The 25,114-nt window shown below is 37.4% G+C and overlaps 1 protein-coding gene across 1 annotated transcript; it reads right to left on the minus strand.

Moving 5' to 3' along the window:
* Positions 1–1,957: 1,957 nt before the first annotated feature.
* On the minus strand, positions 1,958–17,585 carry LOC114689784 (MAGUK p55 subfamily member 6-like). Its single transcript, XM_037201772.1, is given in 10 exon segments — positions 1,958–2,178; positions 3,280–3,408; positions 3,787–3,806; positions 3,809–3,986; positions 6,520–6,571; positions 11,985–12,183; positions 13,454–13,522; positions 13,830–13,929; positions 15,774–15,905; positions 17,556–17,585. Coding segments are annotated over 10 exon segments (1,086 nt in total). The 3' UTR covers positions 1,958–2,001.
* Positions 17,586–25,114: the final 7,529 nt, after the last annotated feature.

Consider the following 25,114-nt stretch of genomic DNA (forward strand, 5'->3'; position numbering starts at 1 on the left):
TTTTGTATCACACGAAAAGGATATAAATACATATGCAACTACTGTTTCTGTTGCATCAAGAGGGTAGAGATATTTGTGGATAGACTGCTGTGCGGATATAATTTTCCCAAAGCTGCTTAGAAAGGCTTCAAGAAGTAGCATGAAGGTACATCGGGGAATACAGCACATTTCCTGAGAGCACAGAACTGAAATTCCTCTCCAAACTTACAGTGTATTGAAACATTAAGTCACAAGGTGCCATGTAAACACTGTGCTTTGACTTACGCTGCTTGAGAATTCAATAATTTTAGCAAATACATGTGGTTTAAAAAGTTATTAAGAGTGTATGATCCACTTTGTTAACAATTTCCTGTCCCAGAAAAAAGAAAAAGAATACTTTGGCTATGAAATTCTAGAATTAAAATGTAAAAGCCTCAAGATTCCCTTTATTAACAATATGGTAACTTAGGTGTTTTATTATGAATAAAAAATACCATGTGAATATTGCTTACTACCATATATATGCACATATGTATGCATGTATGTGTATATCTATATCAATATCTTTATATAGATGGATATATTACTTTGATGAGGGGAAAAACAAAATCAGAATTCAGGTGTCTGAAGCCTGTCACCAAAGACACTCATCAATATTTAAGCACCAAACCCTTTAAAATGTGACTATTCTGAAATGAAAAGCTAGCAGCAATATAAAATAAGGTTAGCTTAGTCAGTGATGAGCTGCCATCACTAAACGCATATACTTAAGGAAGAATATATACCATTTAAGACTCCTAGAGGAGACTATCAACCAAGGTGAAGGTGGAAATTTGCACACTGGCAATGCAGCTAAAGGATTTGGTTCCTAATCATTAAGTAACAAAAAAGTGTATTTCCTAACAGAAATCTAGAGTACAGAACATTATTTAGTATATATAATGTATGTGCTATGAGTGTATATATGAATAGCTGGCAATTATTTCCAAATTTTGTAAACCGTTCAAAGGATTTGGTTTTCGACAAAACAGAGAACAAATACCCTAACAAATCACTTCCCATTTCATAAATCACATCTGATGATTAACAAACAGCTTGCAGCTTAGAAACATCTTTAAATATCACAAACATTTGCAGAGGCATATTTTTTGCTGACTATATCCTTAAAAAACTGACTGAAGTAATAGGTTTGAAACTTTTATATTTGAAAATAAGTAAACGTTAAGGTGAGTGAAGTTCTGCAGATAAGGCACTCTCTGTCTGCATGACCTTGCTTCCAACCCGAGCTCACAAAGTAACTAATGTGCAACATTAGTCTGCATCAGCAATCACTGCGCACAAATGAAAAGAATAAGCCCATAGAGAGTGCAAGCTATTGCTCTTCATTGTATTCACTAGAGAAAGAAAGAAGGGGGAGCTGATCTCTCTGCACAAACAGGAAAGAATAGCCATACTCTGGAGTAAGAGGTGGCCTTGAAAAGACTGGATGTCAGATTACTATAGAAGTGGATTAGCTATAGCACTGATATTCAAATTCTGCTTCTGTAAGAAGTCTGATTAAGAAGGTCAGTAACTACTAATTTTTTCTAATGAGAATAATTGACCCTTCACTAAACACTGAAGAGAATGATAGCTTTACAAAAACTATTTCAAGTATTCATTATCACAGTGAAAATGTGAGACCAATGTTAGAGAGAATGATCTGAAAATTCCTTTGATGAAAAAGGTAAGGGTACTAAATCAAAAACCTACAAAATGCTTGAACGCATTTCTTTATGTGATATGAATAGAAAAGATTATCCATAAAAAGTTAGAAAAATTAAGAGAAATTATATATTAGTACACCTTCCCAACCACAATTATATAAAAATTCCACCTAGTGCACTGTCATTTCAATCTACATAATAAAAATGCCTCCATGTGGCAGACGCCTTCTACCTCTTCATGTATTCTCCCAGTAGAAGGTTTACTTGTTGAGTCACTTTTTAAAAGTTTTATTTAACTGTTAGCCTTATCGAATCATCAGTACACCCAGCTAATAGGGACCCACTGTGGCTCCATTCTTAGTTTCTCAATGGCAGTTTGCAGTTTCTCAAAGGCTTTGTCTAGATTGTCGTTTACGATGATCAAATCAAAGTAGTGGTTGTAAGCTCTCTGAATCCGTGCACTTTCATCCACTGTTTTCTTCAAATCAGAGTCCTGTGAATGTTAAAAAAAAAGTCTGCATTGTAATACACACTGACTTATTCAGACTAACGTGAGTAAAAAATGAAGGGGTTGGGTATTTGTTGGAATTCAGATGCCAATCCTCAATATCTACCCTATACAGTGCTGAAGAAGGTGTTACCAGATATATCTGATCATGTTGCCATCTTTCCATCTACTTCCATGATTTATGAGTATTCTACACCTTCTGTTCTGCTGGCATTAGAGTGAAATTCCACTTTATTAGGGTGAGTCCAAGATAATGCAAGAATTACTACAGATGCCTGACTTCCGGTTGACTTCTAGATACTCCTTTTCAAAATAGTATTATCTTATACCTGGGTAAAGCCAGGACTCCACCTGTAGTGCTATTCAACTCAAAGTCCATTTGCCTCTGTCACTTAGAAGGCAGAGACTCTTACAAGTGTGATTTGAAGATTCTAGGCTGTGCCCAAACACACACCTATAGATGACTTTATTTCTGAGATTACTGTTCGCATTTCATCAAGTACTCCTGGGTTGTTGGGACAACACAGGAGTGGAGTACCTAAGTGATGGTTTCCATAAACTTCACTACACCTTCACATGAATCCTCAAGCAGGATTTGGATCCTATTAATGCCTGCAAAGTCTCAGAATCAGTAGATAAAAGTGAAGCAGAAAGGGCTCCTGCTTTTTGTAGAAAAGGTAGATGAAGGACAAATAGAAAATTTGCAACTTGTAAGTACTCTAGAAGAAAACACACTTAGGCACAAAGACTTTTAAAAGGTCTACATTTAGACAGAGTGATGACAGTTAAGCTAAGATCCAAGGAAGAAAGAAATTCCAGGACTACACAGGGCCGTAGATGGAAAACTACAATGTACACATTCCAACACTGATCTTTTTCATGGTATAAAACTCAAGTTCTGTTATAAAGTGAAGGACTGTCACATACAGGCAATATTGTTTCAAATCCTAACTATATCTGGTAAATCAATTTTCATTCTGTAGCACTTTACATAGTGCAGTGACATCCTAAGTATGATTAGATGGCATTAAACATACTCAGAAGAAAAGAGAAAATAAAAGTGTTAACTTGAAAAGAGCCCCCTACCGTCAAAAGCTTGGTGGTGATTCCTGCATCCACCACAGCCTTGTGCATGGCACGCAGGGTCTCTAGCTCTGGAGCAGCAATAAATACCACATAAGGCATGAACTCCGATGTCCTCAACACTTTCAATGCCTGTGCAAAAGTAATTACAAACAATTTATATAATGTCAGAACTTGAAGTGTGCTGGCCGTAGTATAAACAGAAGTCTATCTGTCTCTTTGCTAAGGTTAAGAATATAACTTACTGCCTGTGCCCTCTGTCCTAACTCGACACAGTACTTCCCTAAATTGTCAAGCCATTTACTTTGCTGTAAAATCAAGGGTTATTAATCTTTGCTCTTCTTGGCTGTCTGACGTTTATTTTATGTATCTAGCTATGGACTCATAATGAAGTTGAGAAAAAACCACATTCCCAGCTTGATAAAACACACTCCTCATACCCTATATACAGTCAAAAACTACCCAGGAAAATAAAAAATTAAAAACAGCTTTGGAATTCATGCAACTCACTTGTGGGTTGACATCCAAATGCAAGTCCTTCCAGTCTGTACAACTTCAAGAATAGAGTCAATCTTAGTTCCATAGAGATTTCCTTCATATTCCCCATGTTCCAAATACTTTCCAGCTTTAATATCTGCCTCCATCTCTGACCGGGACACAAATTTATATGCCTGTCCATCCTTTTCATCTTCTCTGGCTCCGTGAAGTAACTAGAATAAAATAGTGTCGAGAACTTGCACAAGACACTGTAGATTGAGAAATATAGACTAAAACACATGACAACTTTGCATGTTCCATTTAGTACATGGACTTAGCTAAATTCATCTATCTCCTGGTTTTGGAAATAAAGTTCAGACTACAGCCATGCACATTTGTTTATTCATTGTCCACATTTTCTTTCCCATTAAAATAGTAGCTATGATACAGACTGTATGGCCTTTGGACAGGAATGCTTGCTGATCTCTAATTTAGAAGAATGTTTAAAGGGATGGTTCTCAAAATAACTTTGTATCCAAAGTGTAATTTTTAATTCAACTTGAAACTTAAAGCATACTTATTTAGAAGTCCTAGGCCTGGCGTCAGTGAATAAATACTTTTTACTTATGAATGATGCTCTCCTTTTTCTTGAAGATTCTATTATAGCCTCCCTTTCCAGTTAAACATTCTTAATTGACTGCCCCAAAGGTGAGCAAAGTTCTCCCACCCTTAGCTGAAAAGACTGGATGTCAGATTACTGAAACTGTTTTCTTGTGACACACACACACATACACACACACAACTCTAACAAGGAGACAGGTGACTAATCAAATAATAAAAATTTAGTGCTGACCATAACCACTAGTAACTGGAGAAGCTACATTAAGCTGAATGGTCAGTTTTCCTTGATTTAAAAGTACACTTTGAGCATGAGAAAATACAAAAGAATGGGTACTTCAGAAGCCAGACAAGTTAAACCAAAGGCATGAGTAATGAGCTGAGGAGCTTGAAAGAAGTATACTAAGTGGGGAACAGTATGCAGAGTTGACCTGACCAAGGCAACTGTTGATTCTATAAGCACAAAATCCATATTAGAAACTTCTGAATGCTTTCCTAAGTGTGTAAATAGAACGCGGAATGGAATTTTAACTTCAGTCTCAGACTTCACTGGAGTCCTGACAGATGCTAGCATTTTAAGGATGTACTGCATCTTTTGCAGTTTACCAAAACATAATTATCCTGTCCTGGTCATCTATCTAAACACTACTATCTTAGTATATCCAAAAAGAGTCAATGAGTTGTGAGTCACAGGTTTAGGGAACAATGCATTGTTTTCTTTTCTTTCCCTACACAGTAAAATTTTCCCCCAGAAGAATGCTCAAGGCCTATGTTGCCGTGTCACAGCAGTGGGTGGTTTGTACTCTCGCTGATGGAAAAACAAACTGACTTTCCTAGGCTAATGCATGCATGCATGTATATAACATGTCCAAAAGACAGGCCACTTTCCTGAACTCTTTGAAGGCTCTCTCCTAAGGAAGACAGTGAGAAGAAACATGGTAGTTAACCTTCTCTATCTGTTAGCTCTGCACTGTACAGTCAGCGAACGATGGATGGGAAAATTCAGAAACAAACAAACAAAATATCTGTACTGACAATGGACAGATTTTTGTCCCTTGTCATTGTTCCTTAAAACAATACAGCTTAACAGCTATTTATAAATCACTTAACATTTATATATACAGTATCATAAATAATTCAAATGACTTAAGCATCTGCAGAAAGTTTTGCATGGGTATATACAAAATTCTATGGAACTTGAAATATTTCTGATTTTGGTTATTTTGGGGAGTCAAGTGGGGGGTGAGTGTGTTATCCTGGAAACTGGTACAGAGAAGATTGCAGAAGCTATGTATAAGAGCTTGGCGGCAAGGTTCCAAGAGAATAATTAGAAATTCTAATACTCTTGGCCAAGAAAAATTTGTAGTATGGAAATCTCCAATGGACTCTAAAAAAAGGATATTGAAAGACATACTACTTGGAAAGTCAAGACAAATAAACTCCAGCAAGCAAAGATCTTTTGCAACAATTACTCTTTCTCTTTTCTTTTAGCACTCACTTCTTATAACATAGCTCATGAGAAACTGAAGTAGCAGAGGAGTTTTTATTACATAAACCAGGTAATAAAAAAAGTCAGACCCTGTCCTTCCTAACACAGCTACTGTGCTACAGATCACAAGATCCACGAGGAAGGCAGGAATAGAGCACTGGAATCCTGCTTCAGTTTTTGATCAGAATTAGCCTTTTTCATTTTTAATGCCTAAAAAGGAGATTTGTTTAACAAGATGCCACAATTATGAAAATGAAAGAACCAGAAAGTTATTGACTCTTCTAGAGGCCTGAAGGTAAAGAAGGGAAAAGGAGTACAGATCATCAGAGGCTAGATAAAACCCTAGTTCTTTCCTTCCTGAGCTCAATCATTCAACAAAGCAGTTTTACTAGCTGACACAACATGAGTCAGGACACTAGGAAAGAAAGCTTATCTGTGTGCTTAAACATGGTGAGAGCAGACAGATGTTCCTCCAAACTCAGGCAAAGCTTTTATTTTCTATGTTCTATTCCTGACAGAAGCTTAAATCACTGGATGAAAGTTTGTGGAAAAGAGCTGCACTGTTTCAAAATATCTCTGAACAGGTTGCTTAACTGTAAACTACAGATTTGCCATGGAAAAATCTACCAGATGTCACAGTAATTAAATCAATGACCAACATTAGCATCAGCAATGGGCACAAAGACAAGATGCAACTCTCCTGGTGAGTACCTGAAGTTAGGAGAAACAATTGGACAAATTCACACTAAGGACATTTACAGTATTAGTAATTTACATTAAATAGATAAAACTCGAAAGACATTGGCCAAAATAGATTGGAAAAACTGATCAAACTATATGCTGTCTACAAAAGACATTTTATACTTAAAGACACAAGTATGTTGGAAGTAAAGGATTAAAAAGACATACATGCAAGCAGTACCCAGAGACAGCTACACACATCAGACAAAACCAACACTGAGACAGAAAGTTATTGCTGGAGACAATGAAAAACATTTTACAAAGACAAAGCATCGATTCATCCAGAAGTAAGATGTTCATCATAAAACACAGAAGCTCCTGTCTACAGCAGACTCTCCAAACACATGAAGCAAAATAGAACTGAAGAGAGAAACAGACAGGTCAACAAAAGAGCAGGAACTCTCGAGGCTTCCAGTGATGGAGAGAACAAACAGAAGGTCAAAGGAAATGATGACTTGAATAACGTTACAGACCAGCTAGACAGACTATATCTATGTAGCACTCCAGTCAACAATAGGAAAATGCATTTTCCCAAGTGTACAAGAACAAGGAACATTCTTCAAGACAAGTGTTTGAGGCCATAAAACAATTCCCAGTGAGTTTAAGGGGAGTAAAATCACATATGTCCTCTGGACATAGTGAATGGTATTATTATCACTAACAGAAAAATCTGGACAAAATAAAAAATGTGTGAAATTAAATACTATACTTCAAAACAGGTCAAATACGAAATCACAAGGTTAGCAAATACTTTGAGAGGAAAATGGCGCTGCTTTAGAGGAGCTGGCAAGAGTCCTGGGTGCTGGCTGCAGTCAGCACGCTGTCCTGTCTGCTTTGAATGAGTGCAAGTTCAGCCATCATAGCTGTGCAGGACTCCGTCAGCCCTGCGGGAGTGTCAAGAAGTAAAGACACCACAGGTGGCTGACTGAAGCCTACGGATGGCTTACAATGGACAGACTTCTTAACAAAAATGAACAGGAGTTAAGTGTCTCACTCTATGTCACCCAAAACTAATGGACTGCTGTTTTCCTTTCACTTTGACTTCTGACCAAAAAGTAAGTTTCTAGCTCACCCCAATGACTGCTTTCATGAATGAGTAGGAAGGAAGAAGGCTGTGGTAAGAAGCCAATTTTAGACCTGACTAATTGATGTGTATTGTACAACTGTCTTATTATCAGATTATGTTTTAAGTCTCTAGCATCAGTGTGAAGAGAAAAACTGTTTCATTACAGTCATCTATTTCTAGAATTAAAAATGACTAAGATGAATGCAAACAAAAACTTAGAATACAACAAAATTCTATCTTGTAACTAAATGTGTTTATTAAAACGAAATCTCCAGTGAGTAAGTAACCTGACTTTCTACCTAAGATAACTAGGAAAAGAGCTCTTTGTCCCAAAGAGCAAGTAGGAAAGAAGAAATAAGATTAAACTGAAATAAATAAAATGCATTATAGAAAAAATACAGAAAATTAGTAAAATTTAAAAAATTTCTGAAAAGAATAAAATTGACAAATATTTAGGAAGAATTTATTAAATTCAAGAATGACAGAAGGAAGATGTTACTGAGAACCAAATTTGGTAAAGAGAACTGTATGTGGATTTTATCTGAATGAAAGTGTTAAGGGGAAAATAAACTGAGAACTTTGGAAAGCAATAATTAAATACAGTAAAAGGAGGTAAAGAAGTGGGTAGAAGGCTGGAGACAGATGAAGGAATGTTTACTACCTTTGGATAGTTGTGCAAATGAAAGCATATAAACACAATTCTGGTTTCTGAGAACATATTTATTATTGCTATTATTGAACCAGCTTTGTTAATATGAGATATATTAACTTTAAAAAGATGAAATAATTCAAAGGGGAAAAATCCATTAAAACCAAATGAAAAAAAGAATCAAGGAAGGTGCTAGACAATGGAAGACCTGCTTCTGGACAGGCAGAAGCAATACTGTAAAAATACTAATCCACAGATTCAGTGCAACCCCATAAAAATTTCAATGACATTCTTCACAGAACTAGAAAACTCCATACTCAGAGACAGAAAAAAACTCTGGATAGCCAAAACAACTCTAAACAGAAAGAACATAGCTGGAGGAATCAAATTACCTGACTTTAAATATACTACAGGGCCACTGCTGCAAAGATAGCATGGTACAGGAATAAAAATAGGCCAGAGAAATATACCAGAGTACCAGAAATAAGCCCACACAGCCATGACACCCAAGTTTTGATAAAGTGTCAAAACATACACTGGAAAAAAACACAATTAGTAAATGATGCTTATAAAACTGAGTACCTGCACAAGAATGGAATTAGATCAGTCTGTATTTTTTATTCTGAAAAAACAAAGAAATTCAAAGTGGATCAAAGACCTTAACTTAAAACTTAAAATGGTGAAACTGCTAGGGGAAAACATAGTGAATGCACTTTGAGATATAGAAACAGTATAGAATGTTCAGAAGAGAAAAACCCTACAGTATAGTACATAGATCCAAGAATTTATAAATGGTTTTAAATAAAACATTTAAAAATTTACATAACAAAGGAAACTATCAGAACAATGGGATAAAATCTTTCCCAGATACACTTCAGATTATACATATGAAGAACTGTGAAAATTACACACCAAAACCCCACAACTAACAATAAATGTACTAATGAGACAGATAAGAAAATTCTCCAGAGGAATACAAATGACCAACAAATATTATAACAAGTGTTCAATATTCTCAGTCATCAGAGTAATGCAAATTGGAACTATTTTGAGATCCCATTTCACCCCAGTCTGAATGGTCACCATCCAGAGTACTGACAGCCAATGCTGGTAAAGATCCAGAGAAGGAGAAATCCTCAGTCACTGCTGGGGAGTGTGCAGCCGGGTGCAATCATGGAAACCAGTGTGGGGGCTCTGCAGAAAACTCTCAATGGAATAAGGAGATGGTTTCAGCTGGTAAGGCGCTTGTCCAACAAGTTTGGTTCCTTAGCACCCACATAAAAACTGGGCATAGGGGATAGAGATGGCTCAGTGGTTAAGGGCACTGGTTGCCCTTCCAGAGGACCTGGGTTCAATTCCCAGCAACTACATGATGGCTCACAACTATCTGTATCACAACTATCCAGTTCCGGGGATCCAATAACCTCTTCTCTGCTGGCCTCTGTGGGCACCAGGCAAGCATGTGGTACACAGATATATATGAGGGAAAAGAGCCATACACATCAAAAAAAGAAAGAAAAAAAAAAAAGAAAATACTGGGGCTTGTCTGGGAGGTGTGGAGGTGGCAGGGGTGCGGTGGGATGTAGAACCAGAAGGATCCTTGGAGCTCACTGGCCTTCAGCCTACTCAAAACAGTGAGCTCCCGGTACAGTGAGAGATTGTGTTTCAAAAAGGAAGGAAAGGAGAGCAATGGAGGAAGATATGCAACATCAACTTTTGACCTCCACATGTATACACCTACATGAAGACACAATGTATCCACACATCCACCACCACACCACCACCACCACCACCACCACTACCACCACCACCACCACCACCACCACCACAAACAGAACTAGCGTGTGGCCCAGGTATATCATTTCTAGACACGTACTCAAAGGAATCTCTGTTATCATTGTTATTGTTCTATTAAAAAATTACAAGAAAATGGAATCAACCCAGATGTCCATCAACTAATGAATGGATAATGAAAATGTGTGTATACACCCCCCCCCTCACTAGAACTTTATTTGGTTATAAAGAAAAGTGACATTTGCAAGAAAAATGGATAGAACTGAAAAGATATTAAATGAGGTAGCTCAAGCTAAGAAAGATAAACGCTAGCTGTGTGGTTTTGTGTGTGTGTGTGTGTGTGTGTGTGTGTGTGTGTTTTCTGTGGGAATGCGTGAGGGCAGAGGTCATGAAACTAGAAAAGGGACATGAGGGGGAAAAGGGATGTAAAGAAGGACATGGGAAGGGTAACAGGACACATGATAAGAGAATGGAAACAGAATACTGGGGCAACGGATATGAATGCAGAGGATGGACAGGGAGATGGGGACGTTGAAAGGGAAGGCAACCCAAGCCACGTATGTGAAAACACAGAAAGGAAGCTTGTTACTGAGTACAAAATAAAATATTTTTAAAAACTAAAATGAAAACTAGGGACTGCAGAGATGACTCAGTAGTTTCAAAGCACTTGCTGCTCTTCCAAGGATCTGGGTTCAGCTCCCAGCACTTCAGCAGGCAGCTCACAACTGTCTAACTTAACTTGGGGGAAGGGGGCGTGTTCTGTGCCTCTTGTCTCTGTGGCACCTACACTCACAAGCATATACCCAGTGCAGACACATAGTCACACCTAATTAAAAATAATAAAAAAAGTAAATCTCAAGAAAAGCTAAAATGAAACTAATATAAGCAAAAACAAATCCTAAGACATTCTAAGCCATAGCACATTCAAAATAGCTTTAGGCAATGTGATTTTGTAGGAGTGAAGAGGCCCCAAGCGTTTATGGTTAGAATATGAATTGTCCCCAACTGGAGGGGCTGTATTGAAAGCTAGGGAAGTTGTAGGCACTGGCCATAGGAGAAAGCTGATGACTGGGCATACCTTGGAAGCTGTTTCTAGCTCTGGGTAACTCCCTGTCTAAGATGATGTGAACAGCCTCCTCTTCCACATGTTTCTGCTACCATGCTGTTCCACCCTACCATGAGTCTAGTACCAAAGGAGCCAAGGAAAATCTCAGAAAATGGAGCTAGAAAAATCCTTCTTCCATGAAGTCATTCCTGTCAGGCCATTTGTTCACGTTTCTTGTCAAATGTCCAGCAAGCATTATAACATCAGTGATTATCTGAATTCTCCACCTACTCCATTTCTGGCATCACTAAATTTTCAATGTAAACATACAAAAGATAGGAGGAAATGAAGATTACAAAGTCAGTCTGCTCCTAAATGGTTCTACTTCTCCCCAGCATTATTAAACAGTCTCAGGAAGTTTAATGAATATTGTCTCCTGTAGAGGACTTGCTTTCAGAGGATCAGGCTTATGATTCTGGAGGGCTAAGGGCTACAATTTAAACCAGACCACCTAGTAGGCTTTCTCCTTTTAAATATACTACACTGGATGAAAAAAAAATACAAATAGATGGATAATAGTTACACAAGATAATCCAAGTACATGTAACTTGCCACAACTCTTAAATGCATGCATTTGCCTTTAGCTTCTGGAAAAGGAGAGTTTACAGACTGACTACAGCTGAGCAGCCGGTGGCACATGACCCAAGACAGCAATAGGGCCATCCGGATTCTCAGTAGTACTGTCTACTGTCCCATGCTCACTGGCAGAACCACTTATTATCTGAAATTTATGTTAGTTACAAATAATTCCTTTCTCCATATAACCCACTCACTTTCTGGCCAACAAATGGAAACACAAGACTTACATGGTACCGTTGTTCCAAATCTAGCAGGATTCAGCACTATGAACCTATTTTTCAAGCTTCTTCTGCCCACACCTTGAGCTCCTATCAACACTAATGTTTTTCGCTGGAAGGGTGGCATTTTTGCTACTTCCTCATAGATCTGAATTTCATGACGATCAAACTCTAAATGTGAAAGTAATGGGACAACATTATATTCAGTTATACTCTACATACACAGAAACATCCCCTGGTATTCTGTACGCTAATGGTCTTCTTGTCTTGATAGCTAACTATCACTTGATTGTGCACATCTGACACAAGCTTGGTTTTACAAACTTAGTAGGCTACAGAAAATTATTTTATATCTTGACTTAAATGTATGTCCTCACTCATTTGCCCTCAGACATTCATTTACTGTGCTAGAAAATCCTTGAGTTTTATGTGTATTTATCAATATTTTGTACTTTATTAAAGGCTTCTCATCAGCAATTTTCCAATAGAAATGATTACCTCAATGCCAATCAAATTACAGTTCATGTAATTTACATTAAAAGTGTGTGTGTGAGGTAGAGAGAATAGAGGAGAACACCTGCTTGGCTGCTTCACTTGTACAGGCTGAGGATGCTTTCTCTAGTCACAGCACACTCACATCTAAATATCAAGATTCTAAAATTCATACATAAAATGCTGGATAAAAGCACATTTTCAGTAGCTACTGCTTCAAATTATAAACCAAGTCAATGAAAAAGCTACCAATTTTGCTAAAAAAGTTTAGTGATATATAGTTAATAAAAAATCAAACCAAAGTGATTCTGAAATATCAGGCCACCCATCATCACAGCTTGACGCTATCTGCAGTAATAACACTTCATCTTTACATTATTATCTTAATAATTCCTCTGTACAATTTAACAGTAAATTAAACCAATACTGGAGAGTAAAAACACCATTTCTCCCTCCTGTCTGATTTTCTTTATACTGTGTTCTTTATTACTAGTGTAGGGGTAGCTTTCAAGTCAAGACAAATGAACAGAATAGCTTCCATACTTAGCTTCCTTTCTAATCTCTTTATACACTGGATCCCATCAGGCCGTTTTCATGCAGACACACAATGCACTTTGAGCATAGTCCCCTGCCCCCTGCTACCCCTCCTTTTCTCATCCTTCCCCTTACTCTTACTTCCCTAGATGATTTCCCTTCTCCTTTAGTGTCAACTGTACGTATGATCTAGTACAAGGATAAATCCTAGTAACTTCATCCTGCTGCAAATTATATTCAAGTTGGGACTTAATTAATATTTTTATATTACATTTTATCATGTGTTCACACCAGATTCAGTAATTGGCACTAATATAAATTGCATTCATTTCAAATTACATGTTCAGAGATTTAAAACATGTTAACTAATGATAAAGCTATTTATTTTGCTCTTTCAAAGGAATTTTAAACACACCTGCATTCCTGGTTGTGAGGTACATCATCTTCTTCTTTTTCTTGTTGCTTATAGTTCCACAAAAGGGTCCTGAATGATGACAAGACCAGTATAATTTAGAAGATACATTAAGATATGATCTTAAATTGCCCAGTCATGTTTTATGAGGAGGTAGGAGAATTACCTCCTGAGGGAAGGGGTGAACTGTCACTGAATTTTGATATGCTACCAGTAGGTGGCAGAAAAAGGATCAAAAATTACTTTAGAGAGGAAAAAGCAGATGCACAGGAAAGATAATTCTCTATGTAGCTCAAATCAATTGATCGGTGTATTCAGAAAAAGAGGCAAAGAAAGGTGCGCCCAGCCCCTGCCTGTTTACTTGTGCTCAGCTCTTCACCTGAATTGTCCCAGTCTCTGCGAACAAATGCCTTTCTCTTCTCTTCCAGGAACTGGCTTGGGATCAGACCAGCACTTCCTCCCTCTTTCACATGGCTAGCCTAGAATCAAATTAATATCTCAGTGACCAAAATTTTAGACAATATTTTAGTAAGTAAGACAAGTGCTGGTCAGTTCAAGTTAGTTTGCTATGGAAAACAACCTTTCAATCCATGGAACTATGTTAAAGCATTTAAACACCGCCATACCTAGGAACCAACTAGTATCTAAGATTCGTATGTATGTCAATTGGTAGTGATGTTTTGAAACTCTCATTACAATAATGTACAGGCTCCTCAAATACTACAATGTTTATTTAGAGTGTATGTGTGTTTGTGTGTGTGTGTGTTGTGTGTGTGTGTGTGTGTGTGTGTGTGTATGTGTGTGTGTGTGTGAGAGAGAGAGAGAAGAGAGAGAGAGAGAGAGAGAGAGAGAGAGAAGAAGGAGAGGGAGAGAGAGGGAGAGGGAGAGAGGAAGAGACAGTGACAAAGTCAAAGAAAGGAAAGAAGAATGCTATTTTATACAAAGAAGTGTTAAGGGAACATCTCATCCAGTATTCTTTATAAGCCATTTACTACTGACCTCAATCTAGAATCTTATTTCCCATGGCTAATTCAATAGAAAGGATACTGGGAATACAGGGCATAAATCTTAATTCATCCTAATAAAAATATGCATATCCTAAAGTAATAAACTTAAAATAGGTAAAACTTCATCTATTACAAAAATAAAAAACGTAAAATCAAAGTATATAAAATAAATAAAAATGTTACGCGTGTGTTTGTGTCTATGTGCATGCTGATATGAGTGTAGGCACGCAGAGGCCAGAAGAGGAGTTGGCGTTCCAGGAGGTTGTGAGCAGCCCAACATGGGTTCAGGGAACTTAGTCCTCCACAAGAGCAGCAAGGACTCCTATTAAGCCAAGCCATCTCTCTAGTCCCAAACAAGGGAGATTTTTTTAAAAAATGGCAATGACTCATATCACAATGTTAGTGTGTTTCTTCTTATAACTGGGACAGAAAATCTATTTATCAGTTTTTAGTAATCCTGAAAACTGGAATCAAAGTAAGTCTATCAAAATGAAGAAAGAGACTCAAATGATGGTGAGAGGATTGGAAAACTAAAGAGATGGCATTCACAGAAAATAAAACAGGGAAACCTGTGTGTGTGTGTGTGTGTGTGTGTGTGTGTGTGTGTGTGTGTGTGTGTCCATGAAACAATCAGCCATAGGAAGTACAGAGTTAAAGCTTCTAAGCATGTCAGTGAAGCCCTCCCTCTTGAAATTATGCACTATTTACTGAACTCATTCCTTAGTTATCTCACCATGGTACACTTATTGCTAAAAGCGTCTTCATTTACACGTATGGCACACTGCCCCGAGGCTGTTCTTAACCTGCAGAAATCATTTAGTCACCACTGTTAACTCTGTTACCAGCAACTGTTACTGTTATACTTGGTACTGTCCTGGAGTCTCTCTTCTTTTCCCTGCTTTCCAGAGAGGCCATAGTCAGCTCTGAGAGTGGAAAAAGAGTCTAGGTTTCTATTTGTTGTTTTCTTATTTTGAATACTGTGTGTCAGCTGATACAAATCACTGCAAAAACAAAGAAACTGACAAACAATGACTCCGAGTGGGTTCTTATCCTACAACATATTTGAAGACGGCGGCCCCGGTCTAACCTTAGACTAGGTGACAGTGCTGCAGGCAAGGATGTCTGCTTTCATTAACAGCTACTCACAAATTCGCTCTCATTAGGTCTTCTGTCCAAAAGCTAACAGACATAGAGCAGGAGCGGTTCATGCAGGAAAAAATCATGAGAACAAATGCTTCCCAAACTGCAGATACTGCGCAGATCAAAGATTAAAAAACAAAAAAGCAGTTGAGGGATTTTTTGAGAATCAAACTAACCTGCCACCAATTTGGGTCTTCTCTGTTTACAATCTGAAGAATTTCTCCTTTGGAAAACTTCAGTCCTGCTTCTTTGCAGGGTATCAGGTTATCATTGAATGGATTATAATCAAAATGACACTTGACAAATACCTAAAACACAGCACAGTGAAAAAGCTTGTATGTTTAACATAAGCACTGGATAGTGAAACCAAACCACTGTGATTTAATTGTAACAGACACTAAGTATTTTCAGATAAAAAAACCTATTCTCCTAAATAAAAAACAATTTATTAGAATATTAATATGATTTGGTATTATAGAAAATTAAACATGTATGCTACAACAAAATTATATGTGTTTTAATAACTCCTATTTCTTTTTTGTGATGTTGGGGTTTAAACTTTGGGCTTGGCATGTGAGTAGGTGAGTGCTCTACCACCCTTACAACCTGTTTTTACATCAACAAGGGGGACAACCACTCCATTCCATCCTCTCTCCCATCTTTTTCACTTGATTTCCCAACAAACTCTGTATAAATTTTAATTTAAGTAAATGTCATTTTGCAGTTAAAACCCTGAAATAATTAATGGGTGCAGTTAGTTTAAGGCATCTTTTTCTGACCTATCAGGACTGAGATTGTACAGACACCTTGAAGTCTAAATTAAACAACAAAGGTCATCTTGAAGTAAGAACTGAAAATATATATTCGGTAACCTTAAAAAAATGAAAAACTCAACTTTACTTCTAGTAGTATTTTTAATCAATTACACTGGCCAAAACTAACAAGGAAAATACTTTCTTGAAATCATCTTACCATGATTTATATGTTTTTGTTTTTTTTTCCAAGACAGGCTTTCTCTGTGTATCTTTGTGCCTTTCCTGGATCTCACTTGGTAGCCCAGGCTGGCCTCGAACTCACAGAGATCCACCTGGCTCTGCCTCCTGAGTGCTGGGATTAAAGGTGTGCACCACCACTGCCCGGCCGGCTTATATGTTTAAATTTAAATTAGGATTAAATTACTTATGAGACAAAAACTAGAAATGTCTTAACTATTTTCCAATTTAAATTCAAACATACACATTTCTCTTAAATTTGTTTTATTAATAAAAGTATACCATTTACTTAAGATCTCCACTACTTCCAACATACTGCTTATTTAATTTGAATTCTAATTAATCATTTTTAATATTTGATGGAAAGTTTAGATCAACGGTTTTCTTAAAATTAGACATGCTTCATACATATTTATAGAAATTCAAATTTTATCTTCTACAGAAAAGCCTTAGCGTTAATCAGCACAAAAACTCTAATAAGCAGAAATGCATACAATTTGTCAAACTAACAATGTTACTTTTCTATGTGTATCATACCTCTACAACTAGAAACAAATAAAAATATTCAAACAGTACAAGTACATACACTGTATTATTAGTATGCTTAAAAACCACCCAGTGTGAAAGATGCATAGGAAGGTATTTTTAAACTCTGGGCACATGTAATCTTGATAAGAAAGCTCTAGACCCATCTACAACAACTTTGCAAAGCCTGAAAATCAATGCTTAAACAAACCAGGAAGGCACTTTTTCCTGATATATAATTTTTAGAAGTATCTAAGAAGCAAGCATGCAAACAATATTAAGATTGCTAAGCCGTGACAGGTGGCTAATGAGTCTGGCATGCAGCTCAAGGCTCTGGCAATGAACAACTCAGGATGATTAAAGTTTAATCAGGGTAAATTTAGTTAACTGCTAAGACAGAACAACAGGAATACCAGAGAATGTTCTCACATGATATCATACCTGACGGACGTGGGCTGGATGCCTCTCCATACTGGTTGTAACTCTAAAAAATATATTTTTTTTCAATTGCATAAACAAAGCCAGACTTTTTAACTTATAACTTAACAAAAAATATAAGTAAGCTCCTGGCTCATTTTATTACTTCACTCATTTGGTAAAGCCACTTCCTCCCTAATTAACTGTCCACGGGTATATAGCACCTACAGAGAAGTAGAAATGACATCAGCAAACAGTAGCAGGCACTGACAGGAGGCAGAGAAGAGACCATGTGAGAAGCCATAAAAAATAGCAGTACATTTCTTACTTCTGGAGAAAGGCCCACTGAATGAAAACCTCATGTCACCTAAGCGAGGGTGTTTTATTATTCTTGGTTGTGGAATAATACTTCTGCAAAGTTACAAGCATTTTTCCAAAATTTAAAACATTTTATTTCCCTTATTCAGAGATGCCAATATCCAACTCAGATGTAAAAAGGATTACCAAAAGGCACAATTCTATGGCTTATTAAACTGTTTTTGGAACATTACCCTCAAGCTCCAAAACTCAGATTAATGTGGTTTTATAACTTCTGAAAAATCAATTATCCTAGCCTTTGATCTAGGAGTTTTATAAAAATCTTTAAAATCATTAAAGAGCTGACTTATTGTATTCTATGAACTGCATTAACAGTTTATGAATGCTAACTGATCATTTCTTAAGTTATTAAACAACACTGTAAGAAAATATTTCAGTTCTGTACTCTCACCATCAAAGGAAAAATTGAATAACCAACAACTTAAAATTGACAGTAGAGAAAAGGAAGTACAAATAGCTTTGAAGCACAGATGCTCAAACTATTCAGAATAGAACAAAAATTAAAAAACACTTTCTTCTTATTAACTAGTAGAAATTCAAATATTTGACATTCTGCAGATTAAGAATATGGACCAATAGGGATTTTCCTAATGGGCATTATGGAAGAATGCTTCAACCTTTTGGAAGGACAATTTGGGCAATAATTACCAAGATTTACAAACACAATAAACCCTCTGACCTAGTAACTCTACTTCTGGGAATGGATTCAGCCGTTATATATTACTCAGAAAACATGTGAAGTGACTTACATATACAATACTACTGAACTATTCATTATAGCAAAAGATTAGAAGGCACCCTGTGGCAATGATGAGTTTGCCTAAAAAAAGACCTACATAATGAATAATATACCTAGTTCCACATGCCAATGGATGAGGGGGAATGTCAGGTTCCACCTCTATACAAAAAGCTACAGACAATCGATGGCTGCTGAGAGGGAGACATCCAGTCATCTCCAAAGACAAGAGCCCTGATGTGCTATGGAATCCCAAATGATCAGTTCTAAACACATGTACATAAAAGCTACACCAAATGGGCTCAGTAAGTTGTATGTGTTGCTTAACAATAATGGATCACAGAAGAGGAGGTCATGTATTTAAAAGGGTGTAGAGAAGGATATAGGAGATCGTTGTGGAACAAAGAAGGGTAAACATAATGTAAAGATACAGTTTTCATATATTAAATTCTCAAAACCCCCATAAGTGTTTAAATTTAACAACAACAAAGCAAAACATGAGCAGGTATGCAAAAGAACTAGGAACAAATAAACCTGGAACAGGGAGAAAAAGTCAATTAAGAATAGTTCCAGAACACCCAGAGTAGTGGTGTGCACTATAATCCCAGCACTTGGGAAGTAGCAAAAGGATCAGTTCAAAGTCATCCTTAAGTACAACGAGGATGGGAGGCCACAAAGCTTTGGACTATCATGACAATGTGTCTCAAAAATGAAACCAACCAACTAAACAAGTCAACCTCCCTCGATCTCGCAAAAACAAACAAAACAAAACAAACAAAAACAAAAACAGAAATGGCAAATATGAAACAATTAGTAAACAGTACTTTGTACAACCAATTGTGGTAATTCGTGCCTATAATCCTAATACTTTGGAGGTTACAGTAAAAAGGATTACCCACAACTTCAAGGCCAGCCTGGGCTACAGAGTGAGAACCTGTCTCAACAAGACCAGCAAAATAAACACCTAAAATTTACATATTATATTCTTATTTTCAAGAAATTATTGGAGGAATTCAAATTGTTAGGTAGACCACAGTGCATATAAACAGGACTTAATCCCAGAGCTGGGCATAATGGTCTAATGACTATTAATCCCAGCACTCATGGGGGCTAAGAAAGAATAATCACAAGTTTAAAAACTGGATGAAAGTCTCTGCAAACTAGAATTGTGATGAAAAATTTGTCTGTAGGTATCTTAGAGTTAATATTAACTGTGATGAAATATATAACCAAGCAACTTGAGGAAGAAAAGGGTTTATTAAATGGCTTAAATAGTCCTGAATCATAGTCCACTGAGGGAAGTCAAGGCAGGAACTTCAGACCAGGTGGGAACCTGGAGGCAGGAGCTGATTGCAGAAGCCACAAAAGGGTGCTGCTTACTGGCTTGTTCCACCCGTTTCTTATAGAACCCAGGACTACTGGCTCATGGGTAACTCCACTTACAATGGGTTGCCTCCTACCCCAAATCAATCATTTAAGAAAATGCCCTACCTACAGGCTTTCCTGCCTAAAGCCTGATCTCTGGAGGCATTTTTCTCAATTGGGGTTCCCTCTTCTTAGATGATTTTAGCTGTGTCAAAGGTGACATAAAACTAGCCAGTACACCAGAATACCAAAGAATGCCAAAACCAAACAAGAGAACAACATAAAACAGACAAAGACATGGACTTCACTCAAGTAGACAAAAGCATGGAAAAGAAGCACATAAAAAATTCAATCTTATTCATCAGCAGTGATACGCAAACTAAAATTGCAATTAGCTAATACTATATGCTTATTATACTGACTAAACTAAAGAATGATCACACCAAATATAGCAAAGACACTGAGTAAAAGAAACTCATGCAATGCTTGTGGGACTGTAAACTGTTACAATCATTCCTCAAGTTTTTTTTTTTTTCCTAGAATTTCAACAGATGCCTACCATATGACCAACTCTCTCAATCCCTAGGTATTTATAGCCCCTAGCTATTTTGTAGTAGCCCCGAACTGGTAATAACAAAAATGTTCATCAATTTATAAATAAATTGGTATGTCCATGTAATGAAATACCAGATCAATAAAAAGGTATGAACTATCAATACAAGTAAGCAAAAAGGATAAATCATGCAAATTTATGCTGAAAGAACCCAGGTAAAAACTGAAGTTCATTTCTAGATTTCCTAGATTCTATAGGACCTTCAAGTTAGACACACAATTCAAAATTCTGACTCTAGGATTCCTATGAGTGAGAACACGAATCTTCTGTCATTCTTCGGTCTGAGTTAACTCACTTAGTATACAGTCTGGGAGCTCATATGATAAATGAGCATAGGTAATAGTATCAAACTGCCTAAGAAAATCAGATCTCCACACCACAGATTTAGTGCAGCTTCTCAGACTGAGTCTGGCAAAGTTTCTTAGTGTGGTGCACCGTGGTGAAAGGAGAAACTCACAACTAATCAAAGAGCAAAGATTAAGTGTCTATGGAGTGCTCAGCAACAATGGGACATCTTTATTATACCCCTTCCCTGCAAGGCTCAGGGACCAAGTATGAGGGAGGTGGAAAGACTTTAAGAGCCAGAGGTCAGAGAGGACCAGAGTGAAACAGCTCTTCTGGACATGAGCAGATTGCTGCAGTCAGGAACTCCCAGCAGCTGTACCTGCCTGTACAAAGACCTGTATAAGATCAAGACAGTCACCATTTCCAACACTGAGGGGGGAGGGCCTCATAAGCCTCTGTCTATGTCTGTGGATCCTTTGGCAGCTGAAGCAAGGGAGGCAGAGTCCAGGCCCCACACCATGAATAAATGGAGGACACAAAGTCAGGTGAGAGTGAGAGGTGGCTCTGGGAGGGGTTTGGGGGAACAGTACCAGAGTGAATATCAATACACTATATGCGCATATGGAATCCTCAATGAATAAAAAATAAATTAAAAGCTAAAATTCAAAGAAGTATGAGATGATTTACTCATATGAAAATATGGGACTGCAAAGTAAATCACACTGACAGAATGCAGACCAGCCATTGCCGTCGCCTGGAGTGAGGGAGGGAGGAAGGAGGAGGGAAGGGTACAAAGTGTCTCAGGGGACTCAGGTGACAGTGTGAGTTTCCTATCACACAACTGTGTCAATGGTGGCACAGGTGCAGAGGAATGCTCCGGGTTATGAAACTGTGTACTCTTGAAATGACACTTAAGTTACGTAAGCTCATCTACTTAGTTAGTGAATTACATAATAAAGAAGCATGGTCTTGCCACCCCAAACATAAGCTAGAGACCTGGTCCTCCTGCTCTCATTTCAGTTCAACCACATTCTCCTGGCTTCCCCCAACCAAGACAATCTTTACTTAAGATCTTGCATTCAACTCCCTGTTTTTCCTTCTGGACATAGCTTTAATTCCATCTATGTTATTTAAAGAAATATGTAGTCATTTTAAAATAAAAATACTATAATATATGCACATAATGTTTTAGCATTTATATGCTCATTAATGAATTTCCGACAATACATATGCAAGAATTATTCTAGGAAGGGACCGAGTTTTAGAACACATGAACATTCAACTTGAAGAGACATTACTAAACATCCTTCCATCAACATGCTATGCCAAAACTGTATTCTACCAGTAACGAAAGTGACATATTGTAGATTCATGTACAAATTTTTCTAACTGAACTGTGTAAGAGAGCATCTCACACTGTTATTTTCAGTGACCAAGGGTCTGTTTTTACTTAATTTGACTTTATATATGATGTGAAACAATGACACAATTTTAGATTTTATCTTTATGAATAATCAATTTTCCTCTATTTTGTTATGCCAACGTAATATATATATGCTCAAGCCTCTTTCTGAGCTCTCTCTGACCATGCTAGCTATTCCTATGCCAACGCCATAATATGTAAACCGTGTACATTAATAGTTGTGATGGTTAACTCCAATCTTCAAGTCAATAAAATCTAGGATTACCTGGGAGATATGCCCCTAGTTATGCCAGTGGGGGATTATCTTGATTAGCTTAATCTAGGAAGAACCACCTACAGTGGGTGGCACCGTTTTTCTGGGCTGGAATCCTGGATTGTGGAAGTAGAAAGAAATGGGGGGTAAGCTGTTACTGCTCCCTGGTTCCTGACTGTTGGATTTGGTGTGACCAGCTGCTTCATGCTTCCTCTCCTTTCTCACCTTTGCACCATGATGGACTTTACCCTTGAACTGGGAGCCAGAGTAAATCCTCTCTCCCTTAGAGCTGCTCAGTCAGGGAATGTGATGACTGCAGCAGGGGAAGAACTAAAATGCCCCTCTTCCTGCTTTTCTGCCTCAAAAGTGCTCTGGCTATTAATCTCATCAAGTCCATGAAAGCCTTGCTGGACTTTTTGATTGGCAGACCTTTGAATCTGTAAGTCAATGTGAAGAAAATGGACATTTCCATAATATTCTATTTATTTAGAACATCTTCATAATTATTTTGTGTGGAAATACTTGAACTATTTAGTTAGATTTATTTCCAGGCATTAAGGTGACTCTACTGTAAATCATATCTTAGTTATGTTTTTTAGTTGCTTGATATGACAAAACAAACAAACCAATTTAAAAAAAACCTATTGTACACTAATCTGATTTTTTTTGGAGACAGGGTTTCTCTGTGTAGTTTTGGTGCCTGTCCTGGATCTTGCTCTGTAGACCAGGGTGGCCTTGAACTCACAGAAATCCTCCTGCCTCTGCTTCCCAAGTGCTGAGATTAAAGGCATGCAGCACCACCGCCTGGCTTAATCTGATTTTTAACTACTTTGCCAAACTCTATTATTTTCTAGATTTGTAGTTTCATGGGGGTGGGGGTTCCAATCATAAACTTATATTAACTGTAAAGTTATAGTTTTATTTCTTCCTTTGCAGTCCCTTTGTCTCTGTATTTTTGTCACACCATGCTCACTAAATAAGAAAACAGTGACAAGGAGTAAAGTTAGTGACACCTTTCTCTTCTTTTTTTTTTTTTTTTAAACGTCACTGAGGCAAAAGTTTTGTTTATCTTTATTTTAGACTTTACTTTCTGGCTTCTCTGAATTAATCAAAGCAAACAAATAATTGAATATAAGTAACAATTAACTGAAAGTTTCAGTGTCCAAGCATCTTGAAATTAAAATATTAAGGATTTATGTTTCATTCAATTTCAATAAAAGTTTTTAAGTAGTCAAATCATTGCGATTTTATTCTTGATACTGAGTCAGTTCAGTCTGCTTCATTGTTTGAAGCTTCATCAAAATTCTGAACAAGATCACCCTCCTCCTCCAGCAGTAAGTTGTGCTTTTCTATCATCATCTGCCAGGGTCCTGTAGTTTGTCAGTGCCAAGCTGGGTTAAGATCCTGGGTGGCATTTCTGTCAGCTGAGAATGGTGAAGTGTGTGTGTTGCCAGAGATGTCTGAATGTGGGTGGATTGCTCTTCCTTGGTTTGCAAACAAATTAAACTTGAGCATCAGATACTGCTTATTCCCAATGTCTGTAGGAAACTAGAGCTTTAGTATTTGCTATAGCAGAATCACTGGAGGACACGTCTTTCACTAATGCACAGTTGTGTATGATATGATGAGTTCCTTTGATTTATGATGGGCTCTTTCACTTTGGTGGAAAAGAGACCTGATGGGGGACTAGAGTTGCTTATCTTGAGATGTCAGGCAGACTAGCTAAGTAAGAGTCCTGCTTCTGATGCTAAAAGCCGTCGGGTCCAAAAGAAACGCAGGACAAATGGCTATCACCGTGCCTGCCTTTCAGCAGACCAAAGCTCACTCAGCACCCGGCTCCTCTCAGCTCTTCTCACCTTGCCCTATCTCACACTTCCCCAGCTCTTGGTCTTTCTTCCCCAAGCTTCTCATTCCTATATAACCCTCCCACGTCAGCCATGTACCTTCTTGGTCTCCTCTCTTTTGTGTACCGTTCTTCTCTTCCTTCTCACTCTCCTCCTCATGGCCCAGTCCATTCTGCTGGCCATGTTCTGTCTACTACTTTCTCTTCCTGCTCTGTACGCTCCCAAATGCTGCTGGCTATACTCTCCCTCATATCTACAATAAAAACCTTCCTTTTAACCATACCTTGGAGTGGTCATGTCCTCATTTTATACAGAAGTCAAATGTCCAACTGTTAGGACCTTCCTCTTCCTACTTTATTAGTACTTACAAAAGAGACATGAATCTGAGTTAAATTTAATCACATCTCTATTGAGGTTATTCTTAATTATTAATATGTAGATTTTCTGATAAGAACCTATACTAGCATACTTTCAATAAATTCAACTTGGACAAACTTCATCGATTTTTTTTTAACAGAAAATTAACTTCAATTTGCTATTATTTTGTTGAATGAAATAAAGCTGTAGTTTATTTGCCTATAATACTCTTGGTGACCAGGTCATGCTGGTCATAAAGGTTATGTAAAAGGGGATTGCTATCAATTTGTCCTTGTTATGATTTATTTAGAAAAATCTCCTAAAAATCT

The sequence above is a fragment of the Peromyscus leucopus genome, unplaced genomic scaffold, assembly GCF_004664715.2.
Source record: "Peromyscus leucopus breed LL Stock unplaced genomic scaffold, UCI_PerLeu_2.1 scaffold_137, whole genome shotgun sequence".
Taxonomy (NCBI): Eukaryota; Metazoa; Chordata; class Mammalia; order Rodentia; family Cricetidae; genus Peromyscus; species Peromyscus leucopus.